The sequence below is a fragment of the Haliotis rubra genome, unplaced genomic scaffold, assembly GCF_003918875.1.
Source record: "Haliotis rubra isolate DU_JTF1 unplaced genomic scaffold, ASM391887v1 Scf1022, whole genome shotgun sequence".
Lineage (NCBI taxonomy): Eukaryota > Metazoa > Mollusca > Gastropoda > Lepetellida > Haliotidae > Haliotis > Haliotis rubra.
The window spans coordinates 120826-140635 of record NW_025764918.1 but is presented as its reverse complement, the minus strand read 5'-3'; the positions used below and the strand labels follow the sequence as shown (position 1 = coordinate 140635).

General features: G+C 43.0%; 1 protein-coding gene across 2 annotated transcripts in view; it reads left to right on the top strand.

Moving 5' to 3' along the window:
- Positions 1 to 19810, top strand: part of LOC124271053 — a 49776-nt gene that overhangs the window by 25006 nt on the left and 4960 nt on the right. For both annotated transcript variants that reach the window (XM_046706126.1, XM_046706117.1), the window contains exons 3-6: positions 9702 to 9788; positions 10219 to 10439; positions 12244 to 12307; positions 18112 to 19778. In XM_046706126.1, coding sequence (XP_046562082.1) covers positions 9714 to 9788; positions 10219 to 10439; positions 12244 to 12307; positions 18112 to 19778 — 2027 coding nt within the window. In that variant the 5' untranslated portion in view covers positions 9702 to 9713. The remainder of the gene's footprint in view (positions 1 to 9701; positions 9789 to 10218; positions 10440 to 12243; positions 12308 to 18111; positions 19779 to 19810) is intronic.

Here is a 19810-nt window from a genome sequence, read left to right as displayed (position 1 = left end):
TTGACCAGAGCTTTGAATACACAATGATGTGGTGGGATAGCCTAGTGGTTAAAATGTTTGCTCGTCACACCAAAGACCTGGCTTTGATATCCCACAAGGGTACATTGTGTGAAGCTCATGTCTGGTGTCCCCGCCTTTGCTACAGGATCGGGTGGTCAGGCTCGCTGACTTGGTTGACACATGTCATCGGTTCCCAATTGTGCAGATCGATGCTCATGCTGTTGATCACTGGATTGTCTGCTCCAGACTCGATTATTTACAGACCGCCACCATATAACTGGAATATTGCTGAGTGTGGCGTAAAAACTAAACTCACTCACTCACTTTGATATTGCTAAAAGCGGCATTAAACTCTGACTCACTCACTCTGAATATGCAATACCTGTGTGCATTGGGTGCACAACCCTGCAAAGTGCTAAAGTTCTGCATTTAACTGAAAAAGTGTCAACCAAACTATAACATGCATTACCCTCTATATAGTTCTCTGAATACTTCACATCAAACTGGGGTTGACAGCCTTCCTCTTGAAAGACTGGTCTCATTGCACATGAAGAATTCTGTGCAGAACCAGCATATTAAAGTATAGCAAAATCTATAGATACATAAGGTAGGCATATCTTGACATCACTAATCTTGACATAAAGTCTTGAATGTTCTATACAAGATAAACTTGGTCTGACCTTAGCTTGCTGTAGTGACCATAAAACATCTGAGTCCGTGTCATGACATTCGAACCTTCTTATCTGAAGTTTGTGGACTTGACGCTGGAGGAGTAACCCCTTCAGCTGATGAGATGTTATGTTAAAGTTAAAACATGATTTAGAATTTCTGGTTGAAAATGTGAAACCTTCAGCGAGCTTTTGACAAAGACAATGAGACTATTTGATGTATGATTTTTGTTTTGGTTTGTTGATTTACGCCGCACTCAGCAATACTCCAGCTATACAGCGGCGTTGAAGAATACCGCAATTTAGGGTTTCAAATTATAAACCTTGATGAAACCTGGTGTAATAAAAATCACTCAACCGATCGTATGTGGCTTCCTTCAGATTGTTCTAAGGCACCAGTGTTACCATCAGGCAAAGGTAGACGCCTGATCATCTTGCATGCTGGTACCTGTAGCAAGGGACTGATTGGGGCCTGCGACTTTGTTTTTGAGGCCAAGAAATCTGATGGTGATTACCATAGCGAAATGAATGGGCAGGTGTTTTTGGATTGGTTCGAACATCAGCTTTTACCGCAGCTGGACGAACCAAGCGTTATCATTTTGGATAATGCCAGTTACCATAACCTGCGTGTCCCTGGTACCATCACACCCACCATGAGCAATCTCATGGCTCAGTTGCAGGATTTTCTCACTTCCTGTAACGTGCCCTACCGGCAATCAGAAACATAAAGCCCCAGCTCATGGAAAAAAATCCGGCAGCACAAAAAGCCAATCCAGTACATCACTGACGAACTAGCTGCAAAATAAGGCCACATAGTTGTGTGTACACCAGTACAGCACTGTGAGCTCAATCCCATCGAGCTGGTCTGGGGTAACTGTAAGAATTTTATTGCAAAAATGCAATAATACCACGTTCACGCTTTCAGACGTTAAAGAGCTTGTGTATGCTTCTTTTGCGAGAATTACACCAGAAGTGTGGCAGTGTGGAAGTGTATCAGCCGAGTTGCACCTGTTGTAATTCCTCTAGAGTCCTTGACCAACAGTGATACTGACACTTGATATTTTGAGACGGTCCCTGACATGTACTGCCCGTGCGTTACATGACACTGTCACCCTGTCTGCCTGCCAGGTGGGTCACAGTATAGTTTGTTTCTTTGAAGTGTTTCTACCAAGGAATTTTTTCTAAGTTTTACGATATTTTAAGAGTACTCATTATGATTAGGGAATGGTACATCGTGATTACTCATATGCCGTTTTAGGTCGAGGTGGTATGAATGATTATATATGAGTTTTGAATCTGAAATATCAACCATTATCAAATAATTGCCAAAAAGCATTTTCCAAGCATTTCTGGCCTTACTTTACACCGAGTGTCCGGATCCGAACTTCACAGATTGTTGCTCATGACGTCAATCACTGGATTGTCTGATTGAAGCAGCAGGGAATGAACCAGCAAATTTCAGTTTTCAAAACAGACACTCTATCTGACAGACCATATTTTACTAAGAATGCAATACCATGACTAGAAAATAGTCGCCTGGTATCTCTAGATGTCCGTAACAATTGAAGAATATTAGAATAAACATTCACATCTATCTTAGAGTTTGCTGTCTGCAAGGACTGAATACCTTTCAAAGTTTGAGTCCTAGAAAAAACTTTTAAAATATTCAAACCTCAAAATGCTCAGTCTGGTATTCTTCAACATTATTCAAGCCTGACATGTCGCTCTATATTGCTATACAGCTATGACTAACCTTGACCTGGCCAGGTCATGTGACCTTCGACCTCAGTTGTGTTGGCTGACATATGAACCCATTAACATTTCCAGTTTCTGTCCAAGATATCCCCTGTATGTTCTGGCACACTCATGTGACCTTTGACCCATACAATGATGACTGATTCCATTTGTCAAAAGGAATTTGACCTGTCATGAGAGATGTATACTCTTAATAAGTTTCTGAGTAGTTGTCAAAACACAGGCCATGTATCATGTTTATTTCCTGTTTTACATACTTGACAGGACAGGGATTTCATTTGTCAAAACAAATAAGGGACCATTCATAATTTATGACTTGTTGGGGTGATGATGATTTTTATGGAGAAGCATGTACAATGTGAATGAACCCCTCAAAATTTATGTACATAAAGTAAGTGACCTCCTGCATGTCAGAAAACTGTTTTCTTTTTGCCTTGATGCCATATATCCACCAAGTCAGAGAGTGTTATTGTCGAATCCTGTTAGTCGCGTCTTACGAGCATGTTGCTGGAGATTAATCCTGACCAGGATCTTCCAGATAAAGTTATTGTTTCCATTCGGCATTATCCTCTTCTGTTTCCTTCTGATTAGCAATTTAGATTTCTCTTATCTTCATGTCCTCACATTGGTTGCATGGAGGACACAAGTTGTTTGTAGTTTGTTGGTTTTCAGGAAAGCACTCCACATTTCCAAGTTCAAATGTCAGATAGTTTATTTAACCTATGAATAATAGAATAGAAAATATCATTTACTTTCCACCTGACACTCTGACTGTTATCTCATTTAACGGAAGCAGAGGTTGCTAGATAGTAATTAATGGGTTCATGTTGGAAATGAAACACAATTTTACGGGGTATCCCTGAACAATGTTGGTATTCAGCAATAATGGAATATTGCTGGGTGCGGCGTTAGACAACAAACATGGACAATGTGCCTGTCATACAGTATTGGGACAGAAGGAAGTATTTAGTTTTGTCGATTGTATTATCCGAATGATCAGAAAGGAACAAGTCGCCATTGTACACTACAACATTGTACTCCATAACAGTCCTTACTTTGTTTCTCAAAGTCAACAGCATATTTTGTAAACTTTCTGCTTGACTGTGAAAACACTGGGCACTGAGTAGAATTGTCATAAAGTTTCTGTGTAGCTTTAAGTAAAAAACACAAATGCGACACAAAACATTTATTATACCTGGATATTTGCAAGACTATTTACCCCTTCTATTACTCTAAGTAGTGTTATGGTCCCTAGGCGTGGCATAACTATAGTTTGTCACGTTACACGTTATATCTTTGACATTGTGTATGATTTGCCAATGAATGTTTTGCACTGTTCATATATTAATATAGTTGTTATGCTTTACCATAAACCTCATTACTGAACCCTTACGCAGCTTAATAGGACTTCAACTTGTTCAAATTATGAATATAGCAGATTGAAGTGGAGCAAATAAAGAGCTAAGTATAGATAATCCATTGGTAGATGACTGTTAGTATGATCAGCCATTTTTTGTGTTGCTTGCATTGTCCAAACAATTTGAATTGGTTGACACATGTCATCGTATCCCGGTAGATCGATGCTCATGCTGTTGACCACTGGATTGTCTGTTCCAGACTTGATTATTTACAGACCACCATATAGCTGGAATATTGCTGAGCGCGGTATCAAACAACAAACAAATCTCTAGAAGTAATTGATTATTATCATACAGATTTTGATTTTACGGTACAACCAGAAATTATTGAGAATTTAAAGATTGTAATTTTTTTATTTTTTTCACTCATTACTCACGTATTAAATGTGAATATTAGCAGAACATAAGTCCAGATTCAAAGACAGGTGAACAGTTAGTATTTTGTCAAGTAACCATGGGCAGCAATGCAGGCTTCAATGCGGCGGGGCATACTACTGATCAAAGAAGTTAGAAAGTCATGGCCCATGCTGTCCCAATATCGGACCACCTCTTCTTTCATTTCAGCAATATTTGTCAGATTTTTCTTATTGACACTTTCCTTCATAAGTCCCCAAACGTTTTCTATTGGATTTAGGTCAGGGCTATATCTTGGCCAATCTAATAATGTCATATTTTGGGTCCGAAACCAGGCCTGTGAATGCTTTGAACGATGTTTTGGGGCGTTGTCCTGCTGGAAAAATTTCCATAGAACACGTGAGCAGATGGAAGTAAATGTCCCTCGAGAATATCTGTGTACCTCTCACTGTTCATATTCCCTTCAAATACACAGAGATATGCCACCCCACACGTTAAATTTTGGACTGTACTTTGGGCGCTGATACAAAGGTTTTTCAGTTTGTTTGGTCCAGAATTTCAGTGTATTAGGAAACAGCCACACAGAACTTTCATCTGAGAAAATCACATTGTCCCAGTTAAAATTTCTATGCTGTAAGCACCAGTTCAACCTTCGCTCCTTTTGTTCAGGTTTCATGATCGGTGATGGAATTCCTCGACTTTTCTGCCAACCCATTGCATGCAGCTCAGTTCTAATTGTCTCCTTACAGACAGCCACAGTTCCTCTATCAATCATATCCAGCCTTAAGTTTTCTAAACTCCTTCATTTGTTTTTAGAAACAGGAATACCAACCCGCCTCCTGTCACCGACAGTCAATTTTCTGGGCCTACCTGCGCCTCCCTGGTGCTCAATGCAATATCCATTTGCTATATTTTTCAAAACACGATAAACAGTGGACAAAGGGATGCCTGTTCTACTTGAAATCACTTAAGCTGATCTGATGTCCTTGTTATAATACGCTATAATCAACTTCCTCTTCTCTAAATCATCCATGCAGAGGATCACTGAAAATGTCGTCTGCTAGCAAGTAAACAAAGGGGCATAACTCTTCACAAACTAATGAAAAAGTATTAACGGAGTTGTCTCTCTTTAATGAAAGCTAGCACTTGACAGCTGTCAAGGTTGTTTATACTAGAAATCCAATTAAACATATTCCTAAAATTCTCAATAATTTCTGGTCATACTATATCAATATGTGCTTGTCGAAGGAACGACGATTATATTTATTATCACGAATGTATTTCATGCAGATAAAGGCTCAACATATAACCAAATATATTTCCTTTCAAACATACAGAGTAAATATCTTGCACTTTAAAATCACAGACCGCCTTCATGGTTAGAGTGTCCACCCGGAGAGTGGAATGTAGTGGGTTCTATCCCTGGCCGCGCCATACCAAAAGATGTTAAAATATCGTACTTGTTGGTCCCTGCCTGGCGCTCGGCATTAATGGGTACAACAAGGACTGGTCGGCTTTGAGTCAGTATAATGTGTCTGAGTGGGGTATTCATGCTTAACGTGGCATCTCAGTGAGCTAGCACTATAAAACCAGCTTGGAAATGAAAGGAATGATATGGTGCAGTTACATTTACAAGGAAAGATTCAAGTCTGTAGTGTAAGTGAAGTGAAATTTTTTAGTTCATTTGGTTAAAAGTTCTTGAATACACATATTATAATTTGAGTATTGTGGAATATTTTGAGTACTCTCGGTGCAGTCAGCTTATGACTTTTAACCTGTACCAGTGCCTTATTGTCAGTGGAAAGTCACCTCCTGTAGTAGATTATACACAAAAAATTTATTATCGTTATAATCTATTTATACAATGCTGAGTTCCAGCTAGGCTGCTCACAGGCGCTTTGTTTTTCCCTCAGTCATAGCATGTCAATCTCAATGGCACTTCGTATTATCAATCTTAACTCCCTGGGGAGTATACACTTCTTGCAGCTACTAGGCGCCCTAAGTTTATGTACAGTGAAGTTTCCCATCCTTACGAGTTACCCATTCACAGCTGGGTGGACTGGGACACATAGTCACAGTACTCTGTCCAAATCTTACTGCACGTTGCTGTACCTGCAACTAGGTGTTTGCACGTATTCATGTGGCCACCATCTGGTCATCTACCAACAGATTCGTGGGTTCTTTTAAGTGCACATGGTTGTGTACTGTACACTAGGGGTTGTGACAACACTGAAAGAGTCTGCACACAAAGTTGACTCCAAGGTTCAACTTACCCACGTCGACATCAGTATGCTATTGACAGACTCTGGCCTCACATCTAATATTTAGTCGATATGCCACCACGTGACTCTCATATCATTGCTACACACAACTTACATTTTCCTGTTTGACCCTCGATTTACATTTCTTGAGGATTCAGTTTAACCCTGCCACAATTCTATGTGGTAATTTTGAACAATCAAAGGAATTATAGATTATAGGAATTATCAGATAATTTCATGACAATGGAAGATTAGCAATCATTCAGTCTCTGCACTTGTTATCGTCAGAGCCACTTCTCCAAGCCAGTTCCTCATCATTTTGTTTTCCCTTGGTGCAATCTGGGATAAATATTGGGTTGCACATAGCAATTTCAGGTTGCACCAGTGCAAGATCTAAATGCTTAAATCGAGCTCTGAGAAATATCCATGGTTAATATTATATCCTAAATAACCATGAAGTATAAGTCTATCTACCTGATGCAGATTGTGTACTGTATCAGCAGCTTGGTGGGCGTGATGGACTTCATGATGTTATTTACTGTGTGGCCACAGTGATTAGGATTTCTAACCATTATGTGGGGCAGTGGGTTAGCTTAGTGGTTTAAAGGCATTCACTCATCATGCTGAAGACTTGGGTTCAATTCCCCACATGGGTACAATGTGTGAAGCCCATTTCTTGTGTACCCCGCCGTGATGTTGCTTGAATATTGCTAAAAGCAGCATAAATCTAAACTCACTCACTCACTCTACCTGTATGTGGTTTTATTTGGGCTGGCTCTTGAAATAACTCACAGAGATTGATAATCGTTAACTAAATACCGTTCGGTTAAATTTGAGTAAAAAATATATAAAACATAGTCTGAAGTAGATCAAAATATTTCACATCATTGATGAGAGGTGATATATTTATGTACAAAAACAGTGCTTTGAACATACTGTTGTAAAACTGTGACCAATGATTCAATGTTATATGTCAAACTCTCATTTGCATATATGGATATTTGTACAAGACAAGAGCCACAGTGGAAGTTGATCAATAGTCAGATATTCATATTGAAAAGAGTATTAACAGGGAACATTTAATAAGCAGGGTCCCTATCCACAAAGTGTTCGTAACATTATGACCTGTCGTAACTCTATAGTTTATAATAGGCTAACGAATGTCGTAGTGCTACGAACGTTTTGTGGATCGGGCCCCCGGAAACTATTTGATTTATCAAACATTATTTGCAATCTAATTTCACTGTAGCATTGTATATATATTGACAAATCAGATTTAAATACATATAATCAGACCGTGTTGCCATGGCCTGCTTCATGAAGATGGGATGGTTCCATTGAACCCATTTGCATTTGCGCTCATGAAGTAATAAATTAGTTTCCCAGATATATGTGAATTATTTGTAATTTATTCATGGAAAACCACTCATTCATTATTTTATGTAGCTAGATGACATCTAATACTTATCTAAGTTTACAATGAAGCTAGAAATAATGATACATCTTCACAAGTGAAAATATGAAACATCTGAATCTCAGTTGCTTATAAATTCAGGTTGGGGTATCAGTGGTTCTAGGGTTGTGGAGGTGTTAGGGTTGTTGAGGTTTTAAGGTTGTGGGTTATTATGCTTGTAGGTGTATTAGGGCTGAAGGGTGACATTATGATTCTAAGGGGTTAATGGGTTGTGGGGGTATTAGGGTTGTTGAGGTTTTAGGCTTGTGGCTTTTGGTCAAGGCTTTTGGGAATACAGTGTTTGTGGAGTATTTAGGGTTCTTGGGTTGTGGGGGTATTAGTGATGCAGTGATTTTAGGGTTGTTAGGGGGGGCAAGGCTTGTCTGAGTATAGTGCTAATATGTGGGGGTATTACGGTTATAGGTTTTCTTGGGTTAGGGGGTATTAGGGATTTTAAGGTTGTGGGCCTCTAGGATAAGGGCTATTATGCTTGAAGAGGTATTAGGGCTGTGGGGATATGGGGTGGATTTTGTCCTGGATTCGGGGAGTTAGGGGGTTCTTTGGGGATATGATGATATTGTAGGAGTATTTAGCTGAGTTAACTTGGGTCCTTTGGGGTTATAGAGCTGTGAGGGTTACATATCAGTGTTATATGGGCATTACTGTTGTAACAGTATTATGATAGGGTTGTAGGAGTATTAGGCTGAGTTAGAAATTAACTGGGGTTCTTTGGGGTTATAGAGCTGTGAGGGTATCAGGGTAATATATGGGTTTTAGTGTTGTAGGGATACAAAGGTTGTAGGGTCTGATGTATGACTCTGTTTTGTTTTGCTGTACTTTAGTGTACATTTCATAACTCATAGGCCATATATTGGGTAGCTGTGGTCTATTGACATGTACATAGCTTGTTGATAACAGTTTCGCTTTCCATGTATGAATATTGCCTTTTGGTGTTATTTCCTGATTGGCTCATGTTATTTATGACAATCATGAGAAATCACTTTATATATACACAAATGAAGGACAGAGCGTGATGTCTTATCATGATCATGCTTCCATGAAATTTATGACACTGTTTGATACATGAGTTATCAGCTGCCAATCAGTGTGTATTTCCTTCAGGTAGTTAAACATCAGCCACGTGGTGAAGTACATGAAAATGCTACAGTCATTGCTTTGATATTGTGTAGTTGAAGCAAGTGAGTGAGTGAGTTAGTTTAGTTTTATGCTGATTTTAGGAATATTTCAGCGGGATCGAGACACCAGAACTGAGCTTCACACATTTTACCCTTGTGGGGAATCTAACCCGGGATCTTCGGTGTGTCAAGTGAACTCTTTATCTGCTAGGCTACTCCACAATCTGCGAAGCAGCAAGAATAACCTTTTGAGATAACGGTTCAGAATACTGATACAGTGAGAGCTGTATTTATGAACTTCATGATTTTTGAAACACGATATGACTTCATATTGTTCCATACTGCTAGAACTGGCCAATCAAAACAGATTGTGCAGCCTTGTGGATATAGCGTTGGCTTCTTGTGTTGAAGACATGGGTTTGATTCCCACAATGTGTGAAGCTCAATATCTGTCTCCCTGGGTGATAGTGCAGGGATTCTACTGAAAGTGTATGTCAAATCACAAATCATCCAGCTTGGGCATCACAAATCATCCAGCTTGTATGTGTGCAGTTATTGTAAAGATTATAGCTCAGTGTTTAAAACTTCATTTTTGGTTTTTATTTGTATCATTTCATGCCTAACATGTTCATTTACTCAGAGTTGGTCATTTTCAGGTCTATGAGAAGATGGATAACGTCATCAAACAGGGATATCTACGGAAGGCCTTTCCTTCAGAGAGGGGACTTTCCAACCTTCTTGATGTAAGCATCTCAAAGATTATATTCAGTTTATATGATCAATTACCTGGGCCATGTATGACAATGGGTCATCAACTTAGCACTAAGACAATCCTGACTGCCATTTTTAACACAGACTTACATTAGTCATAGAATGAAGGTCTTTTTGTGAAACAGGTCCCAGTCCAATTTTTCAAATTGTGTGATGACCTGGGGACAGCCTTATGTTATAATACCCTTGAAGATCCAGGTTAGATTTGGTCTTCAGCAACCCATGGTTGTCGTAAGAGCCGACGGGATCTGGTGGTCAGGCTTGCTGAATTGGTTGACAAGTGTCATCATATCATAATTGCGTAGAACGATGCACATGCTGTTGATCACTGGATCGTCTGGTCCAGACTCGATTATTTACAGACCACCGCCATGTTTATTTTGTACATTATTCTATTTACAGAAAATCGACCCCAACAAGTGGTTTGTATTTCTCGTGCGGCAAGGCAAGCCATACTTGGAATATTATGAAAAAGAGACTGATGTTTTCTCTGCGGAACCAATCAACACCTTTGACCTCTCATCCTGTAAACAAGTGACTTTCACCTTTCTGCGGAATGCCCGGATTCACACTTTCAACATTATACTTGGTGACCGGGTCATTGAACTTGCTACAACCTCCAGGTAGATATAAAAAAAAACAAAATATCACACACCAGACAAGTATCATGTACAGAGATGATTTAATTTCCTGCTCCTTCGGGACCCATGAAGATCCAGGTTAGAACTGATCTTCAGTAACCCATGCTTGTTGTAAGAGGTGACTATAACGGGATCGTGTGGTCAGACTCGCTGACTTGGTCGACACCTGTCATCGTATCCCAACTGCATAGATCCATGCTCATGATGTCGATCACTGGAGAGACTCGATTATTTACAGACCGCCGCTATATAGCTGGAATATTGCTGAGTGCGGCGTAAAACTAAACTCACTCACTCACTCACTCACTCTACTCCTTCGGGATTCCAGTTTAGAACTCATCTCCAGTAACCCGGGCTTAGAGGGGACTTAATGTACGGGTGGTTAGCCTATATGATGACATTGGTAACTCCGTGTCATGATTGGGAATATCCTGCTGATTTATCAATCTGTGAATTGCCCAAACTTGTGTGAGTGAGTGAGTTTTGTTTTACGCCCCTTTTAGCAATATGCCAGCAATGCCATGGCGGGGGACACCAGAAATGGCCTTCACACTATCTACCCATGTTGGGAATCGAACCCGGGTCTTTGGTGTTATAGTTAAGTTTGTTACACATTTTCATGATTATGATTTTCTAATCTTGTCATAAACATGTCCTATCACATCCAATTCATCTCATGCAAGTTTGTGATATGTCTTGTCTAGGTTACTGGCTCCTGTTTATTTTATTTTATCTGTTTACTTGTGTTTTCCTGTAAAATATGTTCATTTCTAAGACAAGATTGCAGTGTAGTGATTATCTAATCGTGCTCATCATTCTTAGGTCATGTCATCCACGGTCAAGTTTGTTGCACATTGTCACTGTCTTATCCTGTATCAGCAACCACTTCCTCTCTCTCACTTCCTGTCATGGTCACCATGATATCACAATGTATAATTAAAGTATTTCTTTCCTTAAAATATGAAACAATTATTTTTCCTTCTTTCAGGATGTACCCGTGAAGGTCCGGGTTAGAATATTGATCTTCAGTAACCCATGCTTGTCGTAAGAGGCGACTGACGGGATCGGGTTGGTCAGGCTCGCTGGCTTGGTTGACACATATCAATTGCACAGATTCATGCTCATGCTGTTGATCACTGGATTGTCTGGTCCAGCCTCGATTATTTACAGACCGCCGCCATATCACTGGAATATTGCTGAGTGTGGCGTAAAACTAAACTCACTCACTCATTCTTTCAGGATGACATGAACATTATCATCACTGTTATGGGTCCGTGGTCAGTACATCCATCCATCCATCCATCCATCCACACACCCACACCACCCACACACCCACCCATCCATCCATCCAACCATACACCCACCCACCCACCCATCCATCCATCCATCCATCCATCCATCCATCCACCCATCAACAATCCATCCACCCATCCATCCATCCAATCACACCCATCCATCCACACACACACACACACACACACACACACACACACACACACACACACACACACACACACACACACACACACACACACACACACACACACACATACACACACACACACACACATCCATCCATCCACACACACACACCCATCCATCCATCCATCTACCCATCCACCCACCCATCTCTCATCCATCAAGCCATCCATCCACCCAACCATCCATCCATCCACCCATCCACCCATCCATCCATCCACCCATCCATCCAGACATTCATAAACTCTCCAAGACTACTTGAATTCAATTTGCAGTTTAAACTGCAGCATGCTTATCTTTGTTGCAGGGAGATAATGATATCTTGGTGTGACTGTCTGGAAATTACACTACAACGACTTGGAATTCTAGGGGTAAGGTATCCTGTTATTGCTGTAATGTATGTATTAAAGGTCTGATAGTCACTCTCAGTGGGGGGTTTCCATGCAGAATACAACCTGAGTACTGCATGTGTGTTGTATACATCCACTACCCAAGTTTGTCATCCACCACCAATGCATGACATCCACTACCTTATGCTTGTCATCAACTACCCATGCCTGTCATCCACCACCACCCCCACCCCCAATACCTGTCATCCACCAATCCATGCTTGTCATCCATCACCCCATGCCTGTCATCCACCCACTACCCATGCTTGTCATCCACCACCCATGCCTGTCATCCACCAATCCATGCCTGTCATCCACCAATCCATGCTTGTCATCCACCACCCATGCCTGTCATCCACCAATCCATGCTTGTCATCCACCACTCTATGTTTTTCATCCACGTCTCCCCCCTCATGCCTGTCATCCACCAATCCATGCTTGTCATCCACCATCCCATGTTTGTCATCCACCACCCCATGTTTGTCATCCACCACTCCATGCTTGTCATCCACCACCCCATGTTTGTCATCCACCACCCCATGTTTGTATCCACCAAACCCATGCTTGTCACCCACCACCCATGCTTGTCATCCACCACATCATGTTTGTCATCCACCACCCCATGTTTGTCATCCACCACTCCATGCTTGTCATCCACCACCCCATGTTTGTCATCCACCACCCCATGTTTGTATCCACCAAACCCATGCTTGTCACCCACCACCCATGCTTGTCATCCACCACCTCATGCTTGTCATGAAACACCCATGCTTGTCATCCACCACCCATGCTTGTCACCCACCACCCCATGCTTGTCATCCACCACCCATGCTTGTCACCCACCACCCCATGCTTGTCACCCACCACCCATGCTTGTCACCCACCACCCATGCTTGTCATCCACCACCTCATGCTTGTCATCCAACACCCCATGCTTGTCATCCACCACCCATGCTTGTCATCCACCACCCCATGCTTGTCATCCACCACCCATGCTTGTCACCCACCACCCATGCTTGTCATCCACCACCCATGCTTGTCATCCACCACCCCATGCTTGTCACCCACCACCCATGCTTGTCACCCACCACCCATGCTTGTCATCCACCACCCCATGCTTGTCATCCACCACCCCATGCTTGTCATCCACCACCCATGCTTGTCATCCACCACCCCATGCTTGTCATCCACCACCCATGCTTGTCATCCACCACCCATGCTTGTCATCCACCACCTCATGCTTTGTCACCCATGCCATTTCACCATGCTTGTCATCCACCACCACCCATGCTTGTCATCCACACACCCATGCTTGTCATCCACCACCCCATGCTTGTCATCCACCACCCCATGCTTGTCATCCACCACCCCATGCTTGTCATCCACCACCCCATGTCTTGTCACCCACCACCCATGCTTGTCACATCCACCACCCATGCTTGTCATCCACCACCCATGCTTGTCATCCACCACCCATGCTTGTCATCCACCACCCATGCTTGTCACCCACCACCCATGCTTGTCATCTTGTCATCCACCCCATGCTTGTCATCCACCACCCCCATGCTTGTCATCTGTCATCCACCACCCATGCTTCATTCACCACCCATGCTTGTCATCCACCACCCATGCTTGTCATCGACCACCCATGCTTGTCATCCACCACCCATGCTTGTCATCAAACACCCCATGCTTGTCATCCACCACCCATGCTTGTCACCCATCCACCCATGCCATGTTGTCATCCATCCACCAATTGCTTGTCATGCTTGTCATCCACCCAATCCATGCTTGTCATCCACCACCCATGCTTGTCATCACCACCCCATGCTTGTCATCCACCACCTGTCATCCACCACCCCATGCTTGTCACCACCACCAATGTCACCACCACCCATTGTCATCCACCACCCCATGCCACCACCCATGCTTGTCACCCACCACCCATGTTGTCATCCACCACCCATGCTTTGTCATCCCCACCCCTACGTTTGTCACCCACCACCCATGCTTGTCTCCACCATCCCATGCTTGTCATCCACCACCCATGCTTGCCACCCAACTCTATGTCACTCAACCACCACCCATGTTGTCATCCATGCTTGTCATCCACCATCCCATGCTTACCATCCACCACCCATGTCACACCCACCCCTATGCTTGTCACCCACCACCCCATGCTGTCATCCACCATGCCTTCCATGCCTTGTCGTTCCACACCCTGTGTGCTTTGTCCCCACATGCTTGTCCTTGTCTCCTCCCCATGTCACTGTGTGTGTCACCCACCACCCCCATGTCACTCCCACCCATGTCCTTGGTCATCCACCACCCATGTTGCCATGCTTGTCCTTGTCATCCACCACCCCATGTGTCTCCACCATCCATGCTTGTCCATCCACTGTTGCTTGTTGTCACCCACCACCCATGCCTGTCCTTGTCTTGTCATCCACAACCGTGCTTATCCTTGCTGTGTCCCACCCACCCCATGCTGTCATCCACCATCCATGCTTGTCGTCCACCACCCCATGTCCTTGTCACCCACCACCTATGTGTCATCCAACAAACCTGTGCTTATGCTTGTGCTTGTCTTGTGCCACCCACCACCCCCATGCTTGTCTGTGTCATCCACCACCCCATGCTGTGTCGTCCATGTGTCATCTGTCTGTCACTTTGTCGTCCATGCTTGTCCTGTGTGTCCATGTGTTGTGCTCATCGTCCATGCTTGTCGTCCATGCTGTTATCCACCCTCACCCATGCTGTCCATTGCTTGTCATCCTGCTTGTCCTTGTGCTTGTTTGTCACCCACCACCCCATGCTTGTGGTCGTCCACCCGCTTGTCTATCGTCCACCCATGTGTGTCCATGCTTGTCATTGTGCTTGTCGTCCACCACCCCATGCTTGTCCTCCACCACCCCATGTGTCTGTCTGTGCTGTCATCAACACCCATGTTGTCACCCACCACCCATTTGTCCCCACCACCCCATCCATGCTGTGTCACCCACCACCCATGCTGCCTGTCCATGTCTTGTCACCCACCACCCATGCTTGTCCAACACCCATGCTGGTCGTCCACCACCCCATGCTGTCATCCACCACCCTGTCCACTGTGCTTCCACCGTCACCCATGTTTGTCATGTGCTTGTGTGTCACCCACCACCCCATGTCCATGCTTGTGTCCCCACCACCCCATTGTCCTTGTCTTCCACCACCCCATCTTGTGCTTGTCCATGCTTGTCGTCCACAACCTCATGTGGTCCGTTTTTGGCTCCTCCGACACCCCATGTTTTAGCCAGGCCCACTTGGTCCTTAGTGTTCCCCCTAGTTGGGGGGTCTGGGCACTTCATAAACTAAAAGGTCTTGGTGTATTATTGAAAATCCTAATTTCGTTGTGCTAAAGTTCTTCATCCTCATTTTGTGTTTTTTAAGATCAAAATTTGGGGCATTTCCAAGGGCGTTAATCTGTTATCCGTTTCGTTTCAGTTCCTGGTCAACAGTTCTGGTAAGTTAATATACCATATTCAAAATATTCTTATATATTAAATTTGCAATCATAATTATTAAAACAAAAATATCACACAATAATACACCTGAACGTAAGTATCTACTGTGGAGAGCTTCGACAAGGGTGTGGCTTCCCATTGTTTGAAATCGTAAAATAGTTTTACTCCTTCAAGACTTACTTTTTAATGAAATCGACACTAAACACTAAATATAAGGCTACCATGTTAAGCTGTTATGCAAGCTGTATTAACTATTTCATTTCCCAGGACAAACAACCAAATAATTCAAGATCAATTTCAAATTGCCGATGGATTCAAAATGGCGGACATTTTCGAGTTTCAGATTTTCACCTAAACAGCACAGTCACATGAATATCGGTCCCCCAAACGTACCAAAATACATCCCATGTAGTTCACACATCGTTGTCTTTAATAAATTAAGGTTTTATTTGAAAGGCATGTGAAATGGAAAGGGAAATCAACTGCCTAAAAATCACGAACTTAGAGGCACATACCTGTTAGGAGCGAAGAAATCTATTAGTTGGCGACACTTCCTTGCTTCAACCTTCACCGCTTCTTCTCTTTTCCTTTTGATTCTTTCCTTGGTAGGCATTGTGATTTGTAAAGCGAGTTAAACACATTTGACTTCGCCATGGTTTAAATGCCAATTTCCTAATCATTATCAAAACAATTTTGCGTCTCCCCTTGAAAGGGAGAGAATGCCGTCCTTAAAATACACACGGGTTGTTGTAAAATCAAGCACAGCTGAAAAAAAACTGGGATTGGGGCGAAAAGGGCAGGGCGCAAAACAAAAAGGGCTGGGCCCAAAAATCAAAGGGCAGGGCGCAGCGCCCTCCTAAATATGCCTAGGGGGAACACTACTCCAACACCCCATGTTTTGTAGCCTCCACTACCCATGCTTGTCATCCACTACCCATGCTTGTCATCCACTACCCATGCTTGTCATCCACTACCCATGCTTGTCATCCACCACCCCATGCTTGTCATCCACTACCCATGCTTGTCATCCACCACCCATGCTTGTCATCCACCACCCATGCTTGTCATCCACCACCCATGCTTGTCATCCACCACCCATGCTTGTCATCCACTACCCATGCTTGTCATCCACCACCCATGCTTGTCATCCACCACCCATGCTTGTCATCCACTACCCATGCTTGTCATCCACCACTTGTCCACTGCTTGTCATCCACTACCCATGCTTGTCATCCACTACCCATGCTTGTCATCCACCACCCATGCTTGTCATCCACTACCCATGCTTGTCATCGCTTGTCATCCACCACCTCATGCTTGTCACCCACCACCCATGCTTGTCATCCACCACCCATGCTTGTCATCCACTACCCATGCTTGTCATCCACCACCCATGCTTGTCATCCACTACCCATGCTTGTCCTCCACTACTCTGCTTGTTGGCTTTACTCAAGTTAGTCTTGTACCCTTTTTAGCTAGCTATACCCATTTAGAATTCTTGGATATAATAAGCCCCCAATAGTTTCTTGTCACACAATTATTGAATGGTTTGGTTTTCAGATTTGGTGTGACGTGGTTACATGAATGTCATTGTTCTTCAACAACACTGATCATAGCACCAAAAACTGGCTTGTCAGTCCCAGACTTCATTATTTACAGACACCATGTTATTGCTGAAACACACTGTGATCTTAAAAAGAAACAGTACAATGGTTCCATTGCAGATCATGCCTATTGTAACCATCTAATCAAACATATTGTCTATTTTCATAGCCATTTTCTTTTCAAGACTTTGCTCATTATGTCAATCAATGGTTTGTGTGGCTCTGTGGATTATTTAAGGACTACTGAAATAGTACAGTATTACACAATGAATAAACCAAATATTTATGAATGCTGAAGTCAGATTCTAAGCTCATGTTCCTTTCAACTGGACCCGTGAAGATCCGGGTTAGAATTGATCTTTTGTAACCCATGTTTGTTGCAAGAGACGAGTAACGGGATTGGGTGGTCAGGCTCGCTGACTTGGCTGACACATGTCATTGTATCCCAATTGTGAAGATCGATGCTTGCGCTGTTGATCACTGTATTGCATGGGCCAGACTCAATTATTTACAAACCGCTGCCATATAGTTGGAATATTGCTGAGTGTGGCGTAAAATTAAACTCACTCACTCACTTATGCAACATACATATCTATCATGACATGTGAGCACGTTGTTTAATTGGGCAGATTCTGTTCACAGTTTGTCCTGAAATCTCATGACGTTTGGTCCCTTTTTTCAGAAAGAAGATCATGAGCATGTCTACTCCTTCTGTCCAGCTGTCGTCAACAAGATTGGACATTCAAGCAAAGATGAGGAGGAGGATTCAAAAGAAGAGGAAGGGGCAGCAGCAGATTATTCTGTTCCAGACGAAGACATTTTCGGGACAGTAAGAGAAATGGAGAAGGCAGAAGAAACTGATAAAAAGATGACAGAAAAAGACATTCATGACTATCTTCTTCGTAAAGAAAGCAATGCAAGCCATGCTAGTGAAGATGACACGTCTGACTATTCTGGGGACTTTGTTGGCAGAGAATTCTTCCAAAAAAATCGGATTCTTTTGGGAGAAAAGAAAAGAGATTCTTTAGGAAGGTCTGCTGTTGTTAAATCAGATAGGACAAGTGTGGCAAACATTGAAACACAACCTAAAACAGTGGAGGATTCGAATAACAATACCAATAGTTTTGGCAGTGGGGACAATTGTATAGATGATCTGGATGATGGGTATTCAGAACTTGCCAACTGGAGAATGAAAGATGCAAAATTTGGGGAAGGTGGACACAATGGAATGGCTGTCTCCAAAAATCCATCACCTCCGAATCAAAAGACCACTGCTTCATCACATATCAAAAATCAGGGTTCACTCTCAGATGGTATATCAAAGGAAAAGCTTGTTGTGGACTTGCCTCAGGAAGCTTGTTGTAGCAATGACTCTGGTTGTCGACCTTTGGTAGGTGGTACAACTTCTGCAGCTGCTGCTCAAAATTCAGGATTAAGAGGTGGTGGTGCTCAGAATGCTAATGCTGTCTCAAACATGAACCAACGAGGTGAAAATCTTTATAGTGCTTTTCCTGGTGCAGAAGAGCAAGTGTTTTCTGAAACATTAACAACACAAACAGAAACGTCTTTAAAAAGTGTTGAACCGCTTCCAAGGAGTGTAGCCCCGAGTACTAAACCAATACCAAGGAGACGCACACATGTTCCCAATTCTAAAAGTGTTGATCATGGAACCACCAAGATGTTTCAGAAGTGGGAGACTTTTGACTCAGATTTCCCTTCAAAAAGAGCTCCTAATACTCCTGCTGCTTCTGCAACAAGAGACTCCATGAGCAATGGTACAAGCAACATCCCACCATTGCCACCGAGATTTGACTCGTTGCCCTCATGGTGTTCTGACTCTACTGATGATACCTTGTTCAAGAACATCCAGGAACGCCCAATGCCAAGAGTTCCATCTCCAGTGTTTAACCATATGACCCAGTCTTACACCGGACCTTCAGTGTCCAGTCAGCAAGTTCCCCCGATTCCTCCAAGAAGGGATTCAAGGGGAAACAGGGCAGCAAGCACATCAGACATTGCCCCTCCTCTCCCGGCAAGAAGGAGCCAGAGCTTTCGAATCCAACGACCGATAACGTCTCCTCCAAACTTGACAGGTGATGGTCCACAGTTTTTAGACCATCCACCACCATCACCACAAGACATTGACGACGCTGTAGTGCGGCGGCCAGATCGCCAGTTGTCCATCCGGATGAGGATGGAGAGGGGACAGAGTGCTCACACTGTGATATCATTGAAACACAATCAGATAGACATTCTTCAAGGAGAGATGTTGTCTGCTGGTGTTGCTCTTGAGCTAACTCAGAAGTCGTGTCAGGGGATTGCGTTGGTGGATATCAACAAGAAAGTTTGGTGAGTTAATTTAGTGATGCATATATGGACAA